This window comes from Primulina tabacum, chromosome 11, assembly GCF_025594145.1.
Source record: "Primulina tabacum isolate GXHZ01 chromosome 11, ASM2559414v2, whole genome shotgun sequence".
NCBI classification, from domain to species: Eukaryota; Viridiplantae; Streptophyta; class Magnoliopsida; order Lamiales; family Gesneriaceae; genus Primulina; species Primulina tabacum.
In genome coordinates, this window is record NC_134560.1 from 9,147,183 (window position 1) to 9,164,532 (window position 17,350).

The window sequence follows — 17,350 nt, forward strand, 5'->3', positions numbered from 1 at the left end:
TAAACTGAGGTGTATCCATTCTCCCAAAACAGTCTACTATAAGTGGGTCATTTTTTTTAACCGTAAAATGAATAGTAGAACATTCTAGATTATGTGAGCAGACCTTGTTTTTTACAAAACCGGTTAAAAATATGGGGGAATCCCCTGTATTCGAGCTACACATCATCATCAAGTCATTGCATACGTAATTTAATCGTTTGCCAAGAATCTGACCCGAGAAGCACAAGGATGCGACGACAAATCTCTCTCCTAGTCGCATTTGATGTTTCGGTAAATCCTCCTCACAAACAAGTTTGAGCCTAAATAACCGATGGCGCCTGCAAGAGCATAGTTAACAACCCATGCATAAGCTCCAAATGTATATGAATTTATGAACTGAACTGGAGATGAGTGAAGAAAGGAAACCCGTAAATACACACACCCAAACATATGAGATATGAGTGTACATTAACTTCAAAATTACCAACTCGAGTTTAATGCACATAACTTACCGCAAAGAATTCCCAAGCCAAGGCAAAACATCAGTGTGTAACCAAAATAGAAACTCATCTGGAAGAACCCTGACATTTTTGTCTTCACGGAATAGTAATATATAGAGTACAGGTATACATAAATGGCAGTTGAAGCTGCGGAGCAGAAGGAAGTCCACTGCCAATGATAGTTCTCAGCATTTAGCAGGAAATATGTCCCAACAATAGTCACACATACGGTTACAATCATAAGAATCAGGAAAACCAGAAGCATAAAACCGTAGACGTAGTAGACCTGTGAACAAGAAGCAACAGGGAGATAATTCAGTAGGAAGAAATAGAGTAATATGACAGCTTTCCTGATGAAGTCTGTGATAATAAACCTCTGAAAATTAGATGAAGTATCAGTATTTGTACAACTTTATAATTTACTTGACTTGATCCAAGTGTTTTCTTCGATTCCACTTAACTTTTCACCCATGAATATATATTTTTTCAATCCTTCGATCCCAAAGTTCTTTTCTATCATAAGAATTACGAAATATGAGCAAGGCACCAGCATGTTCTGGAAATTAAACCACCCCACCCCACCCCTTCACCCCCATGCCACCTCTAAAAGGATGAGAATGAAGCTGCCACATTATCCCCTTCAACTATCTTACAGGCGGATAGAAATAGATCATCATTCTCGCACAAATCTTATTTACAAGATTTAGAACTGCAAGGTATTTTAGTGGTTGGAGACAGATAATAAATTTTTGCAAAGATTTTGCACTATTCTATCCACACTAACAGACCCCAGAGTAGTAGATAAGTCGAATGCACTTAAAAAATGAGGCCTCCAAGCCAATAAAAATTACAGGTGCAAGTCATGGAAGCTATTAAACTCACAAGGTGCAAGAGACATCTAAGAAATGCCAATTAATTCACATCTAATAGAGATCACCCAGAGCGAAGTTTTGCAATTCAATATTCTTCAGCAGATCTTGCATAAGCAGTCAAAGGTGTAGGCATAAAAATTCAATTAAAATACTGATTTACAAGAATGATTCACATTACCTTGTAATTCCAGAAGGAAGTGAAAACAAAATACATCTCGATGAAAATGCTACCAAAAGGAAGCAATCCACCCATCATAGATACTACAGAAGGTTTCAGATACCACTTTTTCTCTGGAATTGGTCGGGGAATGGTCTTTACGCGGCATGGATTGTTAGGAGCACCGCTCCAGTTTCTTCCTAGAACTGTACCCAGAAGTGCCAAGGGAAAAGAAATAAAAGCCCAAATGACAAAGACAACAACCATTGTGCCAAAGGGAATGGCTGCTAGGGACCCATAAAATATGGCAACAGTGTTCAAAATGAAACCTATCCCGAAGCACATGAAAGGGAAAAGTGAAGCTGTAAGAATCATTGATTTGATCCAGTTTTTACCTGGAATTATATAAGAGGAATAAGTATACATTTATGAGTCCTAAGAAACAACAATCTGGAAAAAAAATCTTAAGACAAAAAAAAAGGAAAGTGAAAAAAAAAAGAGTCAGAGAAACAGGGGAAGCTGTAAATACCACCATGGCGTGAGTACATTCCACCACTGACATAGCCTGAAATGAATGATGTGAAAGCATAACATACTATGAAAGTAGTGACAATTGCTCCTCTCCTGAACGAAGCATACAAAAAGAAATGAAAAAGAAAACAATCAAATGCTAACACTCGTTCCACATAAAAAGAAAGAAAGAATCAATAAAGTATCTAGGCTGCCAATTGAAACAACAGCCCTGAGTTCAGCAGAACTCTCAGGAGAGAGGTTCTTGTAGAAAATTGAGAACTGGAAACAACGTTACTGTGTTAATTAAAATCGATTCTTTAGAGAAGGGTCAGGGTAAGATGCAAGATTGGAAACTTTGACACATACCCAATGTATAGCATTCCCACAATAGCAAATAAGATGACTAGTAAAACCAGCATTGCTAGTTGTGCGCCAGTGCCAACAAGAGCGGACAGTAAAGCTAAACTGAGAGGGGTACGAAATACATCTCCATGAACAAGTTTCCAACCAGACTCTTCACTGGCGTCTCTTTCCTAAAGATGTCGAGTTCTAGGACATCAACAATCATTTAAAAATAAATAAATGGGACGAAGCACTAAGATTATTACCAGAGTTTCTAAATCGTCATCCTCACGGGCATATTTAGCATAATCATTTCGCAAAGTTCGCATCAGTATCATTGATACTAGACCAGTAAGGAACATAACCATCATGAAGGAGTTGAATATGGAGAACCAATGAATCTGCAAGAAAATAGTTGAGATTACAAGAAAATGCTAATACTTGTGGTTTAATATTTAGGACCTAAATAGTTAATATTATAAGAAAATAGTAAAAACGAATGGGCTGAACTACTAAAAGTGGCAATCTACAAGCTAACAAAACCACAATCTACATTATTTTCTCAAATAAAATGGCCTCTGTAATCACACTTCAGATAATATCTATGTCATGATGTCAATTTTACCTAGATCAGACCATCACATTATTTTTGCAAATGAATGTCCACTAAAATTATTTATTTCCGAAAATATCCATGTTAGAATGTCAAAGCTACCTGGTGCTCAAAAAAGGGATGGTCCAGGTAGACATCAAAACGCCGAGCAAAAGAGATATCTGTCGGAATCCATTGCACGGAATATGTCATATCCAATGTCCTTCCCAGTTCCAATGGCTTTGGCATCTGCTGAGTGAGGTTGACTTGAATAATCTACAAAATAAAAAAAAGTTAGAGAAGCACTAAAAAATCTAACAATGTTCAAGACAAATTTAAGCAGAAACAGACTTGATTTTTGTTGTACTTCACAGTTATGCTCTTATGTGTGAAGAGCATATGCTGATTATCACCTTTTCTTTTGGAATGGAACTCGCCAACATATCCTGTAAAAAAAGAAGTGTTGATGAAATATTGGACTAGCTTGGCTCAGAAAACAATTTTTTGAGTAAAGTCTACTGAAATCTTACCCCATAAAGGCAAATCATCTGAACTTGAGGTCAGCGCATCAGCAAAAACAGAAAACAAGAATGGGATTAGACAGCTCATATCGAACTCTTGTCTGAAAATAAACATTTATGTTAGGAGCATTAAGACCCAAGAACAGCCCAATGATATTCCACTAGAAGGTCCGCCCAAACCAAAGAAGTTTTCTATAACTCATTGGAAGTTTAAAATTGAAGGATAGGATTCAACTAATTTTATGTTCACAGGATTTGGTTATTATCTTTTAATTTAGTAATTTCCAAATAACCGATAATCCTTATCATTAATAAGGATTAGATACGGAAATTATCCTGTAGACTTTCGCAGATTTAGTTTAGTTATTTCCAAATAAAGATAATCCTTATGATTGGATTAAGAAGTTATCAGCAGATTTATCTTTATCATTCCAGGGGACCTTCTTGTATTTAATAAAAATGATTGGACTGGAATAAAAATACTCGAATTTGTTCTCAAAAGTGATTATCACAAGATCGTGAGGTTCTCTTTAACAAGAGATCGTGAGGTTCTCTCTTCAACAAGTCTCAAATCCCTGACCCCGTCATCCATTAGCCACATCATAATGTGATCCATAACTCGGGACCATAACAGCTTAAAAGCACTGAGCAACTGAAAAGGCACTCAATCAAAAGGGAATGTCAATCTTAGGCCATGTCCATAAGTGCAAGTTGATCTCAGTTTAGTTCAGTGTTGGTACCGAGTTAAAGATTCGAAGATTCATTTTAACAACAATCAGCAAGCAGAGAAGTTTCAAAGCATGACGCAACTACATTTATTCTGTAAATCAACCAAGTACTACCCAATGACTTGAAGATACTCCTTTTCTCTTAAATATATAAGATCCAAAATTTGTAATATCTGCTGCATTGAGTATTTGAGTGACAGGCTAAACGAAACTAACTAATCTCCATGTGTTGTTATCAGCCTGTATCAATATTTTGCAAGCAGCAAAAGATAATATGAAGAAAGAGATGAGAAACCAGCATCAAATAAAGGTGCCATAGAGGCTGATGCAGAGAACCCTGCAGATTCTAATACCAAGAATCCATATCTTGTAAATAATGAATGTAGTGTGGAAGTGAATTTAGCACATGAATTTGAATTTGAATTTGACAGGCAAATTCAATCTATCCTAGCTTAAGTGATAGCAAATAATGGACATACAACATACCCATGAAAAATTCAAACCAATAATTTCTTTCAATTGCATCCTTGAATTGTGTGGCGTGTGCTTCATCAAGTTCAATCTCACAAATGGTAGTCTTATCTACAGGCTCTGCCAAATGAAAATAAAAAACTTCATTGTCCATCTAAACAACACCTGAATACCAGAATTTGAGATGGATTCAAAATATCCATTTACATACTTTGAAATTTTATATCAATCCGGCTATCAATGAGCTCATTTCCACCCAATACTTCACCAAGCCCACCCCATTTGTGCGCAGCATGGCCTGATGGGTGACAAAATGGAAGGCTGTAATAATTATATGTTTCTTGAGGATTATTGTATGGACCTACTTTATTTACCCAAAGAACCAAGGGATCATTGGGTTGATACTGCAAGAAAAGAGAACAGAGTTAGAGAAAACACATGCAGTCCACAAAGTGTTTAACAGGTCTATTTGCTCAAACTGCATCTCTAGAAACTGATGGCAGCACAAAAGCAGCATTAAATTTTTTTCAGAGATATTACATGAAGCAACTAGCATTATGATGCTGTGGCAATGTCAATCAATGGACAATTGTGAATATGCAGAATTGTCCATAAAAGGAACCAAAGTGCACATAGAAACCCAGATCACGAATACTGTGCAATCATTCTCAATGTAACTTCCTCAAATTATTGATTGGAAACTACAAGACACTCATGCTGACCAATGATCCAGTGGTTATTATCAACAAGGTGGCTCAACAATACCCTCAACAGGAATCCATAAAATCTTGAATACATATATCATTAATTGGAAATGTAAACTAAGATTTTCCTAAGTAACTAGGCAGAAGTTCTTGATTTCCATATACACACAATGTCGTACGTTATTATAGGTAATTACAAAAACACAAGCTTTGGCATATTCCCCCAATATGGAAATTCTAAATTACTCTGGTTCATACTTCATAGCGTGAAAAATTCTAGCTCACACTCTGTGAATGAGTACCCACGTCTTGAACAAACTGTTAATCGCCATTCCCTAACTCATACTCTCGTTTCTACTGCCGATCCCCTATTTGAAAGAGCACAAACCACAATTAGGCGCAAATCTAAAAACCATATCATGCAATGACACCATTAGACCATTTCGTGACCCAATCCGAAGGCAAAACCACAGCTCTTCAGCAAACCAGAACCAATGGTAATTGGTAAGCATTGAACACCAAAATCCAGTTATCTTAAAATCAGATCTAACCCATTCCACTAACGTATGGCGCAGTTAATCCAAATATGAATGAATTAACTATGATGAAGCTGAAAAACAAGAGTTCTATGCTTCACGGGTCAACTGGGACTGGAACAATGCAGCGTGTACCTTGTGATCAGAGTCGGAGGCGAGCGCCGCAGATATTAAGAAAAGGATGGCGGCTAGAAAAGAAAAGAACGGACGGACGGTGGACCGCATCACTGATCGCTGTCTCCGGGATGGCGGTGGGGATTCAGCCGGGCCAAGTCAATCGATCGGAGGGAGAATAGAGGCGTGACCAGATATTGGGGGTTGATTCTTGAGGTTCGTTGAGATTACCAAGTCAAGTGAGAATTAACACGGGCATCCCCTAGGCACACTCAGTGCATACGAATTGAAATTTTAACATTTATATATTTAAAATTAAAATTATTTTAAAAATCGGGATAATATCTATTTTCGTCAGTTATTGTTTACCCCTTTTCCCATTTCAGTCCTTTTTTCATTTTTGACGGCTTAATTAATCCTTCAAGTTTTCAAAATCTTCTCGAATTGATCTATGTCGTTATCATGACGTTAAGATTAACGTTGACCCACATCATGTACCTCTCACACGATGATTTCTTTGTGAAATATGTTATTTTTCTACTTTGGTCATTTTACGACTTGCATATGACAATTAAATTTCCATTTTTGTTATGCTGAGTGATTTTTATTGTAGATGATATTAAATTTTTTTTATCAGTTTTTCATTTTATATAAATTATGTATTTAAATACTTTATTTTATAAAAATACAAAAAGATATATCCATTATATATTATTTTCAATAAATTATATATCTTGAATAAATATTTATTAAATCAAATAATCTCGCATTTTATGTTCTACTAATTAATTGCATATGTATATTTGAACAAATAAAAAGTAAAACAAAATAAAATTCATCCACACTAAAGTATATATTCTAAAAAAAAAGGTTTAGTTCCAATAAACTTTACACATGAAGATCGTGTGGAATTTTCTCGTCAGGATTCTTCTTCTGCTGTAACGGATGCCCACTTCCCGATGCAGAAGATTGAAGTTCTGGCGATCGTCGGGGAAATTCAGACAGCATCTGCACTACCTCCCTCATGGTGGGCCGCTCGACGCTGTTTTCTTGGGTACATAACATTGCGACGAAGAACAAGGTGCATGGCTTCATCCTTGGGGACGACGGTCAGCCGAGGGTCGATGATTCGAGTGACTTCTTCTCTGCAGAAAGTCGTCGAACACTTTATCCACTGTACAATGTCCACTCCTTCGCCGAACTCTCCAACCGGCCGCCGCTCGGTGACGAGTTCGAGGAGGACTACTCCATAGCTGTAGACGTCGCTCTTCTCGTCAACTCTCAACGTGTAAGCATTGTTTCCAGATTACTACTTGAAGAGCGGAGCAGAGACTGAGTTTCTCAATCGAAAATTGAAGTTTGGCTCTCTGTGTTGTTAAGAATTGATGCGCTCAAAAAATGCGCATTCATAAAAATACCTTGAAACGATTATCACGAACCAATTTCTTCAATAAACCGAATCAGACCGCTTCATAAAGATAACTGTGTATCAAATAAAAAGGGTGAGATGACTCCGCCCAGAGGCGAAGCCACTCCGACGCTCAAGTCAGTATAGTATTTGAGAGAAAAATATAAGACTGATATAAATGAAAGCGTACCTTGATTAGGGTTAGGAGCCCTTTATTTATAAGTGTCGAGTATTAGATGGTAAAGAATTTTGTAATATATGGTAATCAAATTTGTGCATATCCATATAATATTTTGTAATATCTCTAAAATATAATTAATGATATGATAAGATTTTTACCATATCATCAATAGTATCCCCGCAGAAAAGTGACGACGAGTGAAATGATGGAGGAACGTTTATATGAATGAAATTATATTTTAGAGTATTCAAGATAATATTCTAATTGCATGTAATAATGTCCTTTGAGCGTTTGTTGTGGAGTGTGTTTTCTGATGCGAGCCAAATTAAGCGGCCGATGTAGTCATCTGATATTGAATAGATAGTCCAATGATTTTTCCTCCCGAGTTGCTAGAGAGTCAAAAGAGCCAAGAGTGGCTATACTCTCAATAAGAAGTCAGGTCAAGATGTCGAGACCAGCATAAATAAGAAGTTCGAGATACCGACTGCTGAAAGTCGAGCTCAGATAAGATCCATAAAGAATATCCTGCTAATAACCGAGCTAAGCTATAAATAAGATCCTGTTGAAAACCGAGCTCAAATGAAGAGCTATAGATAAGATCTTCCTGAAAATCGAGCACTAGATAAAGAGCTATAGATCATAGTCTGCTGAAAACCGAGCTCAAATAAAGAGCTATAGATCAAAGTCTGCTGAAAACCGAGCTCAAATAAAGAGCTATAGATAATATCCTCCTGAAAACCGAGCTCAAATAAAGAGCTATAGATAATATCCTGCTGAATACCGAGCTCAAATAAAGAGCTATAGATAATAGTCTGCTCAAAATCGAGCTTAAATAAAGAGTTATAGATAAGATCATGCTGAAAACCGAGCTCAAATAAAGAGCTATAGATAATAGTTTGCGGAAAATCGAGCTCAAATAAAGAGCTATAGATAATAATTTGCTGAAAACCGAGCTCAAATAAAGAGCAACAGATTAAGAATCAGATTAAAGTTGTCGAGTGCGAGATCTAGCTTATATGTTTTCCAAGCCGAGTTGTACTTACTGAGTGCCGAGCAAAGTCGGGCTTATGTAATTGCCCTGAGGTGCCGAGCAAGGTCGGGCTTACTGAAGTGCCGAGCATAAGCCGCAAAGTCGGGCTTATGTAATTGCCCTGAGGTGCCGAGCAAGGTCGGGCTTACTGAAGTGCCGAGCAAAGTCGGGCTTATGTAATTGCCGAGCAAAGTCGGGCTTATGTAATTGCCAAGCAGAGTTGGACTTACTGAGGTGCCGAGCAAGGTCGGGCTTACTGAGGTGCCGAGCAAAGTCGGGCTTATGTAATTGCCAGGCAGAGTTAGACTTACTGAGGTGCCGAGCAAGGTCGGGCTTACTGAGGTGCCGAGCAAAGTCGGGCTTATGTAATTGCCAGGCAGAGTTGGACTTACTGAGGTGCCCAGCAGGGTCGGGCTTCTGTAATTGCCAAGCAGAGTTGGACTTACTGAGGTGCCGAGCAAGGTCGGGCTACGAGCAACGTCGGGCTTATGTAATTGCCAAGCAGAGTTGGACTTACTGAGGTGCCGAGCAAGGTCGGGCTTACTGAGGTTGCCTCAAAGTTAAAAGTTTATTCTTTCTGTTTACGATCCATGTCTTTTATCCTATATTTCTCGAGTCATCGAGTAGGACCTTGCTATGTTGTCGCAAAGTGCCAAGCTCATGTGCCCACTAGTAAAAATGACATAAGTTGAGTCCAAGTCCGGTGTGTAGCAAAATATAATACGCTCTGAATTCCCATGTGCGGCACGGTGCGGTGCTCAGTAGATTAGCCATGGGTGAGGAGCATGTTCACTAGACGATCACCCGGAGAGTAGTGGTCTACGACTCTTGTTGCGATAGGGACCCTTTACCGTTCGAGTTGTCAACCATTTTGAAATTTTGATCACTTCAGAACAATTGCTCACCTTCTGTTGCTAGAGGGGATGTACCGACACCAACCACGTAGCCCGTATATGATAGATTCAATGGACTTCATAAAAATATAACTATATTGGTATGCTAGAAGCCGCCTGGGTCCCAATATGCTTGCATATTATATCGCATCATGGAAAATCTTTGTTCTTCAATTGTGAAGGCACATTCATCGAAGAATCGTTAACCGACCAGCCACAATATCTCTGATTTTACGAGAGAAAGTGTTAGGGTCTGGAGATGGAGATATGTCGGCCTCGGTTTGGGCAACAGCGAGTCAGCGTATTCTTCTCGTGGAAGATAACAAACGATAATAGAGGTGACACCAACGGCTCTAGGACAGTCCCATCGGAAAATTTTCGGTCCCATTGTGATGCGGTTGATATGGCGAGGTGTGAAGCAAGATTGATGATCGACAACGGAGTTTTCGATGAAGCGTGCTTATGGGTCGACGGATCGAATCATGGTTCTCGGCCGGAGTATAATGCTGAAGGTGGTAAATTTGTGAAGGAGCGATGTAGGGCTTGGTAAGAGAATTGCGACAAAAGGAAATTGTTTTGGTTCCTTCACGGAGTATGCTGTAGGTCATGGGTTCGACGACCTTTTTCTTCTTAATTCAACCAGTAGAAAACAAATCGCGGGGGATAAATCTCGTTTCCCACAGACGGCGCCATTCACAAATCTAGTAGCCATATATTACAAAGTTCTTTACCATCTAATACTCGACACTTATAAATAAAGGGCTCCTAACCCTAATCAAGGTACGCTTTCATTTACATCAGTCTTATATTTTTCTCTCAAATACTATACTGACTTGAGCGTCGGAGTGGCTTCAGCCTCTGGGCGGAGTCATCTCACCCTTTTTATTTGATACACAGTTATCTTTATGAAGCGGTCTGATTCGGTTTATTGAAGAAATTGGTCCATGATAATCGACAAAATAAATTTACACCGCAATTTCCCCCACCAAGCCGTCACTTTGGGATACCCACCTGGCCACCCATGATTTCTTAACCAACCAGCAAAATAAAACAAAACATGTAGTCCCCAGCGCATATCCGGGCGTCACTTAACCCGCCGCATGCCCCGTATGTTCTAGAATTTGACAAGAAGGCTCCACGATTTGTTGCATCCGCTATCATGCTCACTGTCGAGAACCACAGTTCAAGCCTTACAACCATAAGTACTCTGCACCACGAGCCTCACAAATTTCATGTGGGGTTGCCATTGGAGCCATCGTCATCGCCTCGAGATATAGGGGACGTTGAACTTCTTAAGCTCAAGAACTTTTGGGTTATATCTCATATTCGTACAGAAATTTTCATGCAGAATCTTGCCTTGGGTCTTGCAATAATTGGGAAAACAAGGAAATTTCATCACTATGTGCAGCCACCGTCGTCCTCACCCATATTACTCTATCAAAGATTAGGATGGGAATTCATCTCCAAGGCATGTGTTATTTTTCTAATAGAGTGACCTCGAAGCATCACTTGTCGGCTCGCTACTTCTGAAGATAAGTTTGAATTTATTCTGCCTAATTATATCAATATTATTTCATACTGCTGTTTTGTGTGGTTAATCGGAGAATATCTTTTTTTTTTTATAAATACCCGTGAACTCGTATTAGAAAGTTCCAGAAGGTGGAATCTGTTAATCATCTCATAGAGTTGTTTGCTTTAAAATGTTTCAGTACATATGATTTGGTGCTGGGATAGATTGTCATAGGCTGTTAATAAAAATCATACATGAATACTACCTTCAGGCAATTTGTTTCGGTTACAAGTTTGATCTCCGTGGCTTGAAGCAGAAGTGCATGAAGTTTTGAATATTGCTCTATCAATTTTCTACCTCCAATCTTAATCAGTGGGTATTTTCATTCATTTAAACTCTAGAAAGGAGAACTCTCTTATGGAAAAGTTGCTGGAATTGTTTTTTTTTTAACAAAAATGAAATATGACAATGATTATATTCTCGGGAGATCCTCAAGTCCTCTTTTGCCTAATTATTGCATCTTTGTCATTTATGGGCTGGAAACATGAGTGCTAGGTCTGGTATATTCTCAGGATACCTAGTTGTCCCAAGATAATTTGAGATAAAGTTCTTATACCAGCTTAGTATTATCACTCTTAATGCTTCACTCATCTTTGCATAAATATATGTGAATATTAGGTTTCAAATGATTATAGTAAGATTAACCTTGTATTTCTTTTGGTAGTTTAGTTGTAAACTAAATTCATGCCATGGTTTATGTATGAGCTATTCCAAGTTTTTTATCATCTTGTCTAAATACCTGGGTGGAGGATATAACCAATTATCAGAAACTTACTGAAATTTTCATAGAAAATCTTCCCAAATTCAGCTCACTGTGGGCTCTTGTTTCTTAATTATTGATGTAGTGAATTCTACATTGTACTATGTATACTCGATTTTGAGTTGAATGCATTAAAAAGTAAGATTTCTTGAATAGCCATGCGAGATTCATTAATGTTGTTATATGCACTCGCATAACTATATTTCTGTGAATTATTTAAGCAAAAGTGAGTTTTAGAGAAGCTAGGGGCTTCTTTAGTTAGCTTAGAAGGAAGATTTGAATTGATTGACTGCAGCAGGATCCTTGAGTTACTTTTAACCAACTTATGCACATTCTTTGACAATCTAGAATGTCTCAAGAGCCAACCTTTATCATTATGCTAGGATACTCCCTTGCAGGTTGTGTAAGATTACTTAGTGCTTTATTGTTACTCATCTATGCTAATTTATTTGCCTTGAACCACCAAAATCGAGCTAGGTGGATTTTTCGCATCGAGTTATTCGCCTATTGATTACGGAAATCAGATTATTCATTGGGATTAATTGTTTTTTTTGGATTTTCATAGATAAAGTATGCTGAAATTTTACGATCTCTTGTTTCCATTGTTGAGCTGATAGAGCCGTTATGATTCAAATGAATTTTATTAATGTTTGGGATTAAGCTGACTCAACTTTAGTCTGACAACTATACTGTTTTGTTTATTTTTAATATAACTAGCTGCATGAGCTTGAGATTGAATTTCCTGTGATATTTTACATTTTCATGGTGAGTTATTTAATCCGAGCCACATAAGCTCAACCTCTTAACGTAATTTCATCAAGTACTTGTCATGTTGATTTTATTAAAATCACGATGTTTTTCTCACTATATTTGAAGCTTTACAAAGCTCAGAATATTTTATCCATAAGATAAATTTCATGTACTTGAGATTTTATTATTATCCGAACAAGGATTTTTTATAATAAATTTCTTATGTTGCATCATCCATTTCAATTATTTGAGATAATTATTTTTGGCTCTCTTCCGTCTCATTTCTTGTGCTTCATTGCAGTGTCCTACAGCATGCTCGATGCACCGTGACTGGGCTCAACTCATGTGATTTTCACTAGCAGACACCCTTTCTTGGCACCTCAGTAAGCCCGACTTTGCTCGGCAAATCAGTAAGTCCAACTCTGCTTGGCAATTACAGAAGCCCGACCTTGCTCGGCACCTCAGTAAGCCCGACCTTGCTCGGCACCTCAGTAAGTCCAACTCTGCTTGGCAATTACAGAAGCCCGACCTTGCTCGGCACCTCAGTAAGCCCGATTTTGCTCGGCACCTCGGTAAGCCCGACCTTGCTCGGCACCTCAGTAAGTCCAACTCTGCTTGGCAATTACAGAAGCCCGACCTTGCTCGGCACCTCAGTAAGCCCGACCTTGCTCGGCACCTCAGTCAGTCCAACTCTGCTCGGCAATTACAGAAGCCCGACCTTGCTCGGCACCTCAGTAAGCCCGACCTTGCTCGGCACCTCAGTAAGTCCAACTCTGCTTGGCAATTACAGAAGCCCGATTTTGCTCGGCACCTCAGTAAGCCCGACCTTGCTCGGCACCTCAGTAAGTCCAACTCTGCTCGGCACCTCAGTAAGCCCGACCTTGCTCGGCACCTCAGTAAGCCCGACCTTGCTCGGCCCCTCAGTAAGCCCGACCTTGCTCGGCAAATCAGTAAGCCCAACTCTGCTTGGCAATTACAGAAGCCCGACCTTGCTCGGCACCTCAGTAAGCCCGATTTTTCTCGGCACCTCAGCAAGCCCGACTTTGCTCGGCACCTCAAGGCAATTACATAAGCCCGACCTTGCTCGGCACTCAGTAAGTCCAACTCGGCTTGGAAAACATATAAGCTAGATCTCGCACTCGACATACTTTAATTTGATTCTTAATCTGTAGCTCTTTATTTGAGCTTGGTTTTCAGCAGACTATGATCTATAGCTCTTTATTTGAGCTCGGTATTCAGCAGGATATTATCTATAGCTCTTTATTTGAGCTCGGTTTTCAGCAGACTATGATCTATAGCTTTTTATTTGAGCTCGGTATTCAGCAGGATATTATCTATAGCTCTTTATTTGAGCTCGATTTTCAGGAAGATTATAGCTCTTTATTTGAGCTCGGTTTTCAGCGTACTTTGAACTATAGCTCTTTATTTGAGCTCGGTTTTCAGCAGACTATGATCTATAGCTCTTTATTTGTGCTCGATTTTCAGGAAGATCTTATCTATAGCTCTTCATTTGAGCTCGATTTTCAACAGGATCTTATTTATAGCTTAGTTCGGTTATTAGCAGGATATTCTTTATGGCTCTTCATCTGAGCTCGACTTTCAGCAGTCGATATATCTTGAACTTCTTATTTATGCTGGTCTCAACATCTTGACCTGACTTCTTATTAAGAGTATAGCCACTCTTGGCTCTTTTGACTCTCTAGCGACTCAATAGGAAAGATCATTTGACTATGTATTCAATATGAGATGACTACATTGGCCGCTTAATTTGGCTCACATCAGAAAGCACACTCCACGACAAACGCTCAAAGGACATTATTACAGGCAATTAGAATATTATCTTGAATACTCTAAAATATAATTTCATTCATATAAACGTTCCTCCATCATTTCACTCGTCGTCACTTTTTTGTGGGGGGCACTATTGATGATATGGTAAAAATCTTATCATATCATTAATTATATTTTAGAGATATCACAAAATATTGCATTGATATGCACAAATCTAGTTGCCATATATTACAAAATTCTATACCATCTAAGACTCTATACCTATAAATAAAGGGCTCCTAAACCCTAATCAAGGTACGCTTTCATGTATAATTATTTACGCTAGTCTTGTATTTTTCTAAAAAAGATTATACTGACTTGAGCGTCGGAGTGGCTTCGCCTTCGGGCGGAGTCATCTCATCTGTTTTCTTTGATATACAGTTATATTTTTGGAGCGATTTGATATTCGGTATATTGAAGAATTGGTTCGTGATCATCGATTCAAGGTATTTTTATGAATTGCGCATTTTTTGAGCGCATCAAGAATATATTAACCGTTATGCTTTAGATTTTTCCTCGTCAATGTTTATTTGTTGCGAGTTAACATTACAAGAATGTGATGACACAAATCATGTATTAATGATTGACATTGACCAATATAGATAAAATGAGTTAAGAGTCCTCATACTTTAAGTTTGAGAGTTAAATAGCTACCAACAGATAACACACTTCATCCAAGTAGCAAACTTGCGGAGATGGAACCGAACTTTTTTAAACATAAAGTGAACAAGGTAACAAAGCAAATGTACCTGGAGCAATGTAACCATAAGATCCTGCAATTGCTGACATGCACTGAGAGACACCTCCATCCACCAAGTATCTGGCCAAACCAAAATCCGCAACATGTGCTTCAAATCTTGAATTTAACAATATGTTGTTTGACTTGACATCTCTGTGCAGGATCAAAGGCGAGCAATCGTGGTGAAGATAGCACAGCCCTTTGGCAGAATCCAGTGCAATATTGTACCTCAAGTTCCAGTTCAAGAGTCCACCCTTTTTCCCGTGCAATGCCTCCCCTAAGCTGCCATTTCTCATGTATTCATACACGAAGATTTGTATCCTTGTTGGAACAAAATGCTAGGAGTTTTACTATGTTTCTGTGCCTGATGTTGCCTAGTGTTTGAATCTCAGGTTTGAAGCCATGATCATGGCTGTTAATGCTGTTTAATCCTAGCAGTTTCTTGACAGCGATTTCAACTCCATTAGGTATTTTGGCGTGGTAAACGATCCCTGCTCCTCCTCTACCTATCACATTCCCATCTTTGACACACTCCAGGATGTCAGAAACCCTGAAATCAAGATTTTGGAAGGCGGTCATTTTCCAAGAATTTGATCCACTTCTCTTGAATGTTTTGGCCTTGATGATAACTGCTACGGCAAAGACTAAAGAGCACATTAACAGGCCAAGGGCAAAGATTCGTTTAAAGGAATTACTTGATTTTCTAGGTGGAGTAGTTATTGTTGCAAAGCTGCAGGGGTTGTTCAATAAGGATCCACACAGTTCAGTTGCCTATTTCATGTGGGATTTCGCCAGCAAGTGAATTTCCACTAAGATCAACTCGTACTACTTGATGGAGTTCACCAACTGAAGGAGGGATTGGACCAGGAAAATTGTTTCCACTTGGCAAAAGTATCTGTAAGGAAGGAAATTTTGAAAGGGATATGGCAAAATTCCTGAAATATGATTGTTCGATTGGTTTATCTGGCCCAATTTAGTTTGGTTTGTCGAACTGTTACTACTCTCAGACAAGAATCCAGACAACATATTGCTCTGCAATTCAAGAAAATTTAGTTCAGGCAAGTAAATAAAGCCACTTGGTAAGCTCCCATTCAAGTAGTTATACCCCAACCTCATCCTAACCAGACTTGTGCACATGCCCAATTCCTCTGGTATTGAGCCAAAGAGGAAATTTTTTTGAAGTATCAGAATTCGAAGTTGTTTTGAGGAACACAAGTCTGTAGGGATTGTACCAGTGATCTTGTTTGAAGACAAGTCCACGTCCTGCAGCCTCTGATTTTGGCCAAGGTTCCTTGGGATAATGCCTGTGAAATTGTTTGAAGACAAGTCCAGGTCCTGCAGCCTCTGATTCTAGGTCAACGTTAGTCTTAACGTCAAGATAACGACATGGACCAATTCGAGAAGATTTTGAAAACTTGAAAGATTAATTAAGCAGTCAAAAATGAAGAGGGACTGAAATGGGAAAAGCGGTAAACAATAAGGACGAAAAAAGGTATTATTCCTTAAAAATCTAGAGACATTCAATCAAGACATTTGCGTAAAAATGTAGAGATATTTGATTAAAATATTTCCCTCAAAGAACACTTATTCATTCACCTTGATTATAAAAAATTATTTTTTGATAAAAACACGTCAATTTCATTAATGTCTTAAAAAAATAAAGCAGATGGTGGAGTTTTGTAAAATTAAGGCAAAATGTCACCATCAATGACGAATACTGCGATATATTTCTACAGTCCGCTGCAAAAAATTGTAGGTGTCTAAGCTATTGTAACATTCGCTAACTTTGGAAAGGCAGCGGACGTTTCCTTCTTTTTATATTTTTTTTTAAAAAATGGGCAAATATCTTATTAATAAAATAGAACTTGAAACTACATACAAAAAATAGAGTTGATTAAAATAGTGAATCACAACAATTTTTTTTTTTAAAAAAACTTTATTTGTAAAATATTAATTAATTCATCTTTAAAAAAATTATACTTTTTGTATTAAAAAAATTCCATTATTTATTTATACATGTGTTTTTCTAGTTTTCGAAAAATATCATATGCGTATACATCTACTTATTTTTAATTTTATTATTACTGGCAATATGATTAATAAATAATAACAATAATAGCTAGAATTGTGAGGTTGTTGCCTACAATCGAGAGTGTGCTA

The 17,350-nt window shown here is 38.1% G+C and overlaps 1 protein-coding gene and 3 long non-coding RNA genes across 9 annotated transcripts; 2 read left to right on the top strand and 2 right to left on the bottom strand.

Annotated features, from left to right (window-relative positions):
* Positions 1-212: 212 nt before the first annotated feature.
* Positions 213-6,297, bottom strand: LOC142518956 (transmembrane 9 superfamily member 1-like). Its single transcript, XM_075621819.1, has 12 exons — positions 6,051-6,297; positions 4,887-5,079; positions 4,691-4,795; positions 3,486-3,503; positions 3,307-3,401; positions 3,079-3,231; positions 2,630-2,764; positions 2,388-2,554; positions 2,038-2,132; positions 1,530-1,903; positions 492-765; positions 213-317 (listed from the first exon to the last, which is right to left on the bottom strand). The coding sequence occupies exons 1-12, from the start codon at positions 6,138-6,140 to the stop codon at positions 250-252; spliced, it is 1,767 nt and encodes a 588-aa protein (XP_075477934.1). The 5' UTR covers positions 6,141-6,297; the 3' UTR covers positions 213-249.
* Positions 6,298-8,149: 1,852 nt separating this feature from the next.
* On the top strand, positions 8,150-9,461 carry LOC142518263 (uncharacterized). 5 transcript variants are annotated; one of them, XR_012813501.1, is made up of 3 exons: positions 8,150-8,664; positions 8,775-9,029; positions 9,182-9,461. It is a non-coding gene; the product is annotated as an uncharacterized LOC142518263 (long non-coding RNA). The 5 variants fall into 5 exon arrangements; XR_012813497.1 differs by having other exon boundaries at positions 8,775-9,098; positions 9,170-9,460; XR_012813500.1 differs by having other exon boundaries at positions 8,775-9,044; positions 9,170-9,460.
* Positions 9,462-10,531: 1,070 nt separating this feature from the next.
* Positions 10,532-12,623, top strand: LOC142518264 (uncharacterized). Its single transcript, XR_012813502.1, has 2 exons — positions 10,532-11,243; positions 11,344-12,623. It is a non-coding gene; the product is annotated as an uncharacterized LOC142518264 (long non-coding RNA).
* Positions 12,518-16,713, bottom strand: LOC142518262 (uncharacterized). Of its 2 annotated transcripts, XR_012813495.1 has the most exons (3): positions 13,713-16,709; positions 13,340-13,675; positions 12,518-13,285 (listed from the first exon to the last, which is right to left on the bottom strand). It is a non-coding gene; the product is annotated as an uncharacterized LOC142518262 (long non-coding RNA). The 2 variants fall into 2 exon arrangements; XR_012813494.1 differs by having other exon boundaries at positions 12,518-13,675; positions 13,713-16,713.
* Between the last annotated feature and the right edge of the window lie 637 nt (positions 16,714-17,350).

Coding starts and splice junctions, on each gene's coding strand:
- LOC142518956 (XM_075621819.1), bottom strand. CDS start 6,140: ATGCGGTCCACCGTCCGTCCGTTCTTTTCTTTTCTAGCCGCCATCCTT. Junction 4,796..4,886: donor GATTGATATAAAATTTCAAA/GTATGTAAATGG, acceptor TTCATTTGGCAG/AGCCTGTAGATAAGACTACC. Junction 1,904..2,037: donor AATGTACTCACGCCATGGTG/GTATTTACAGCT, acceptor ATATAATTCCAG/GTAAAAACTGGATCAAATCA.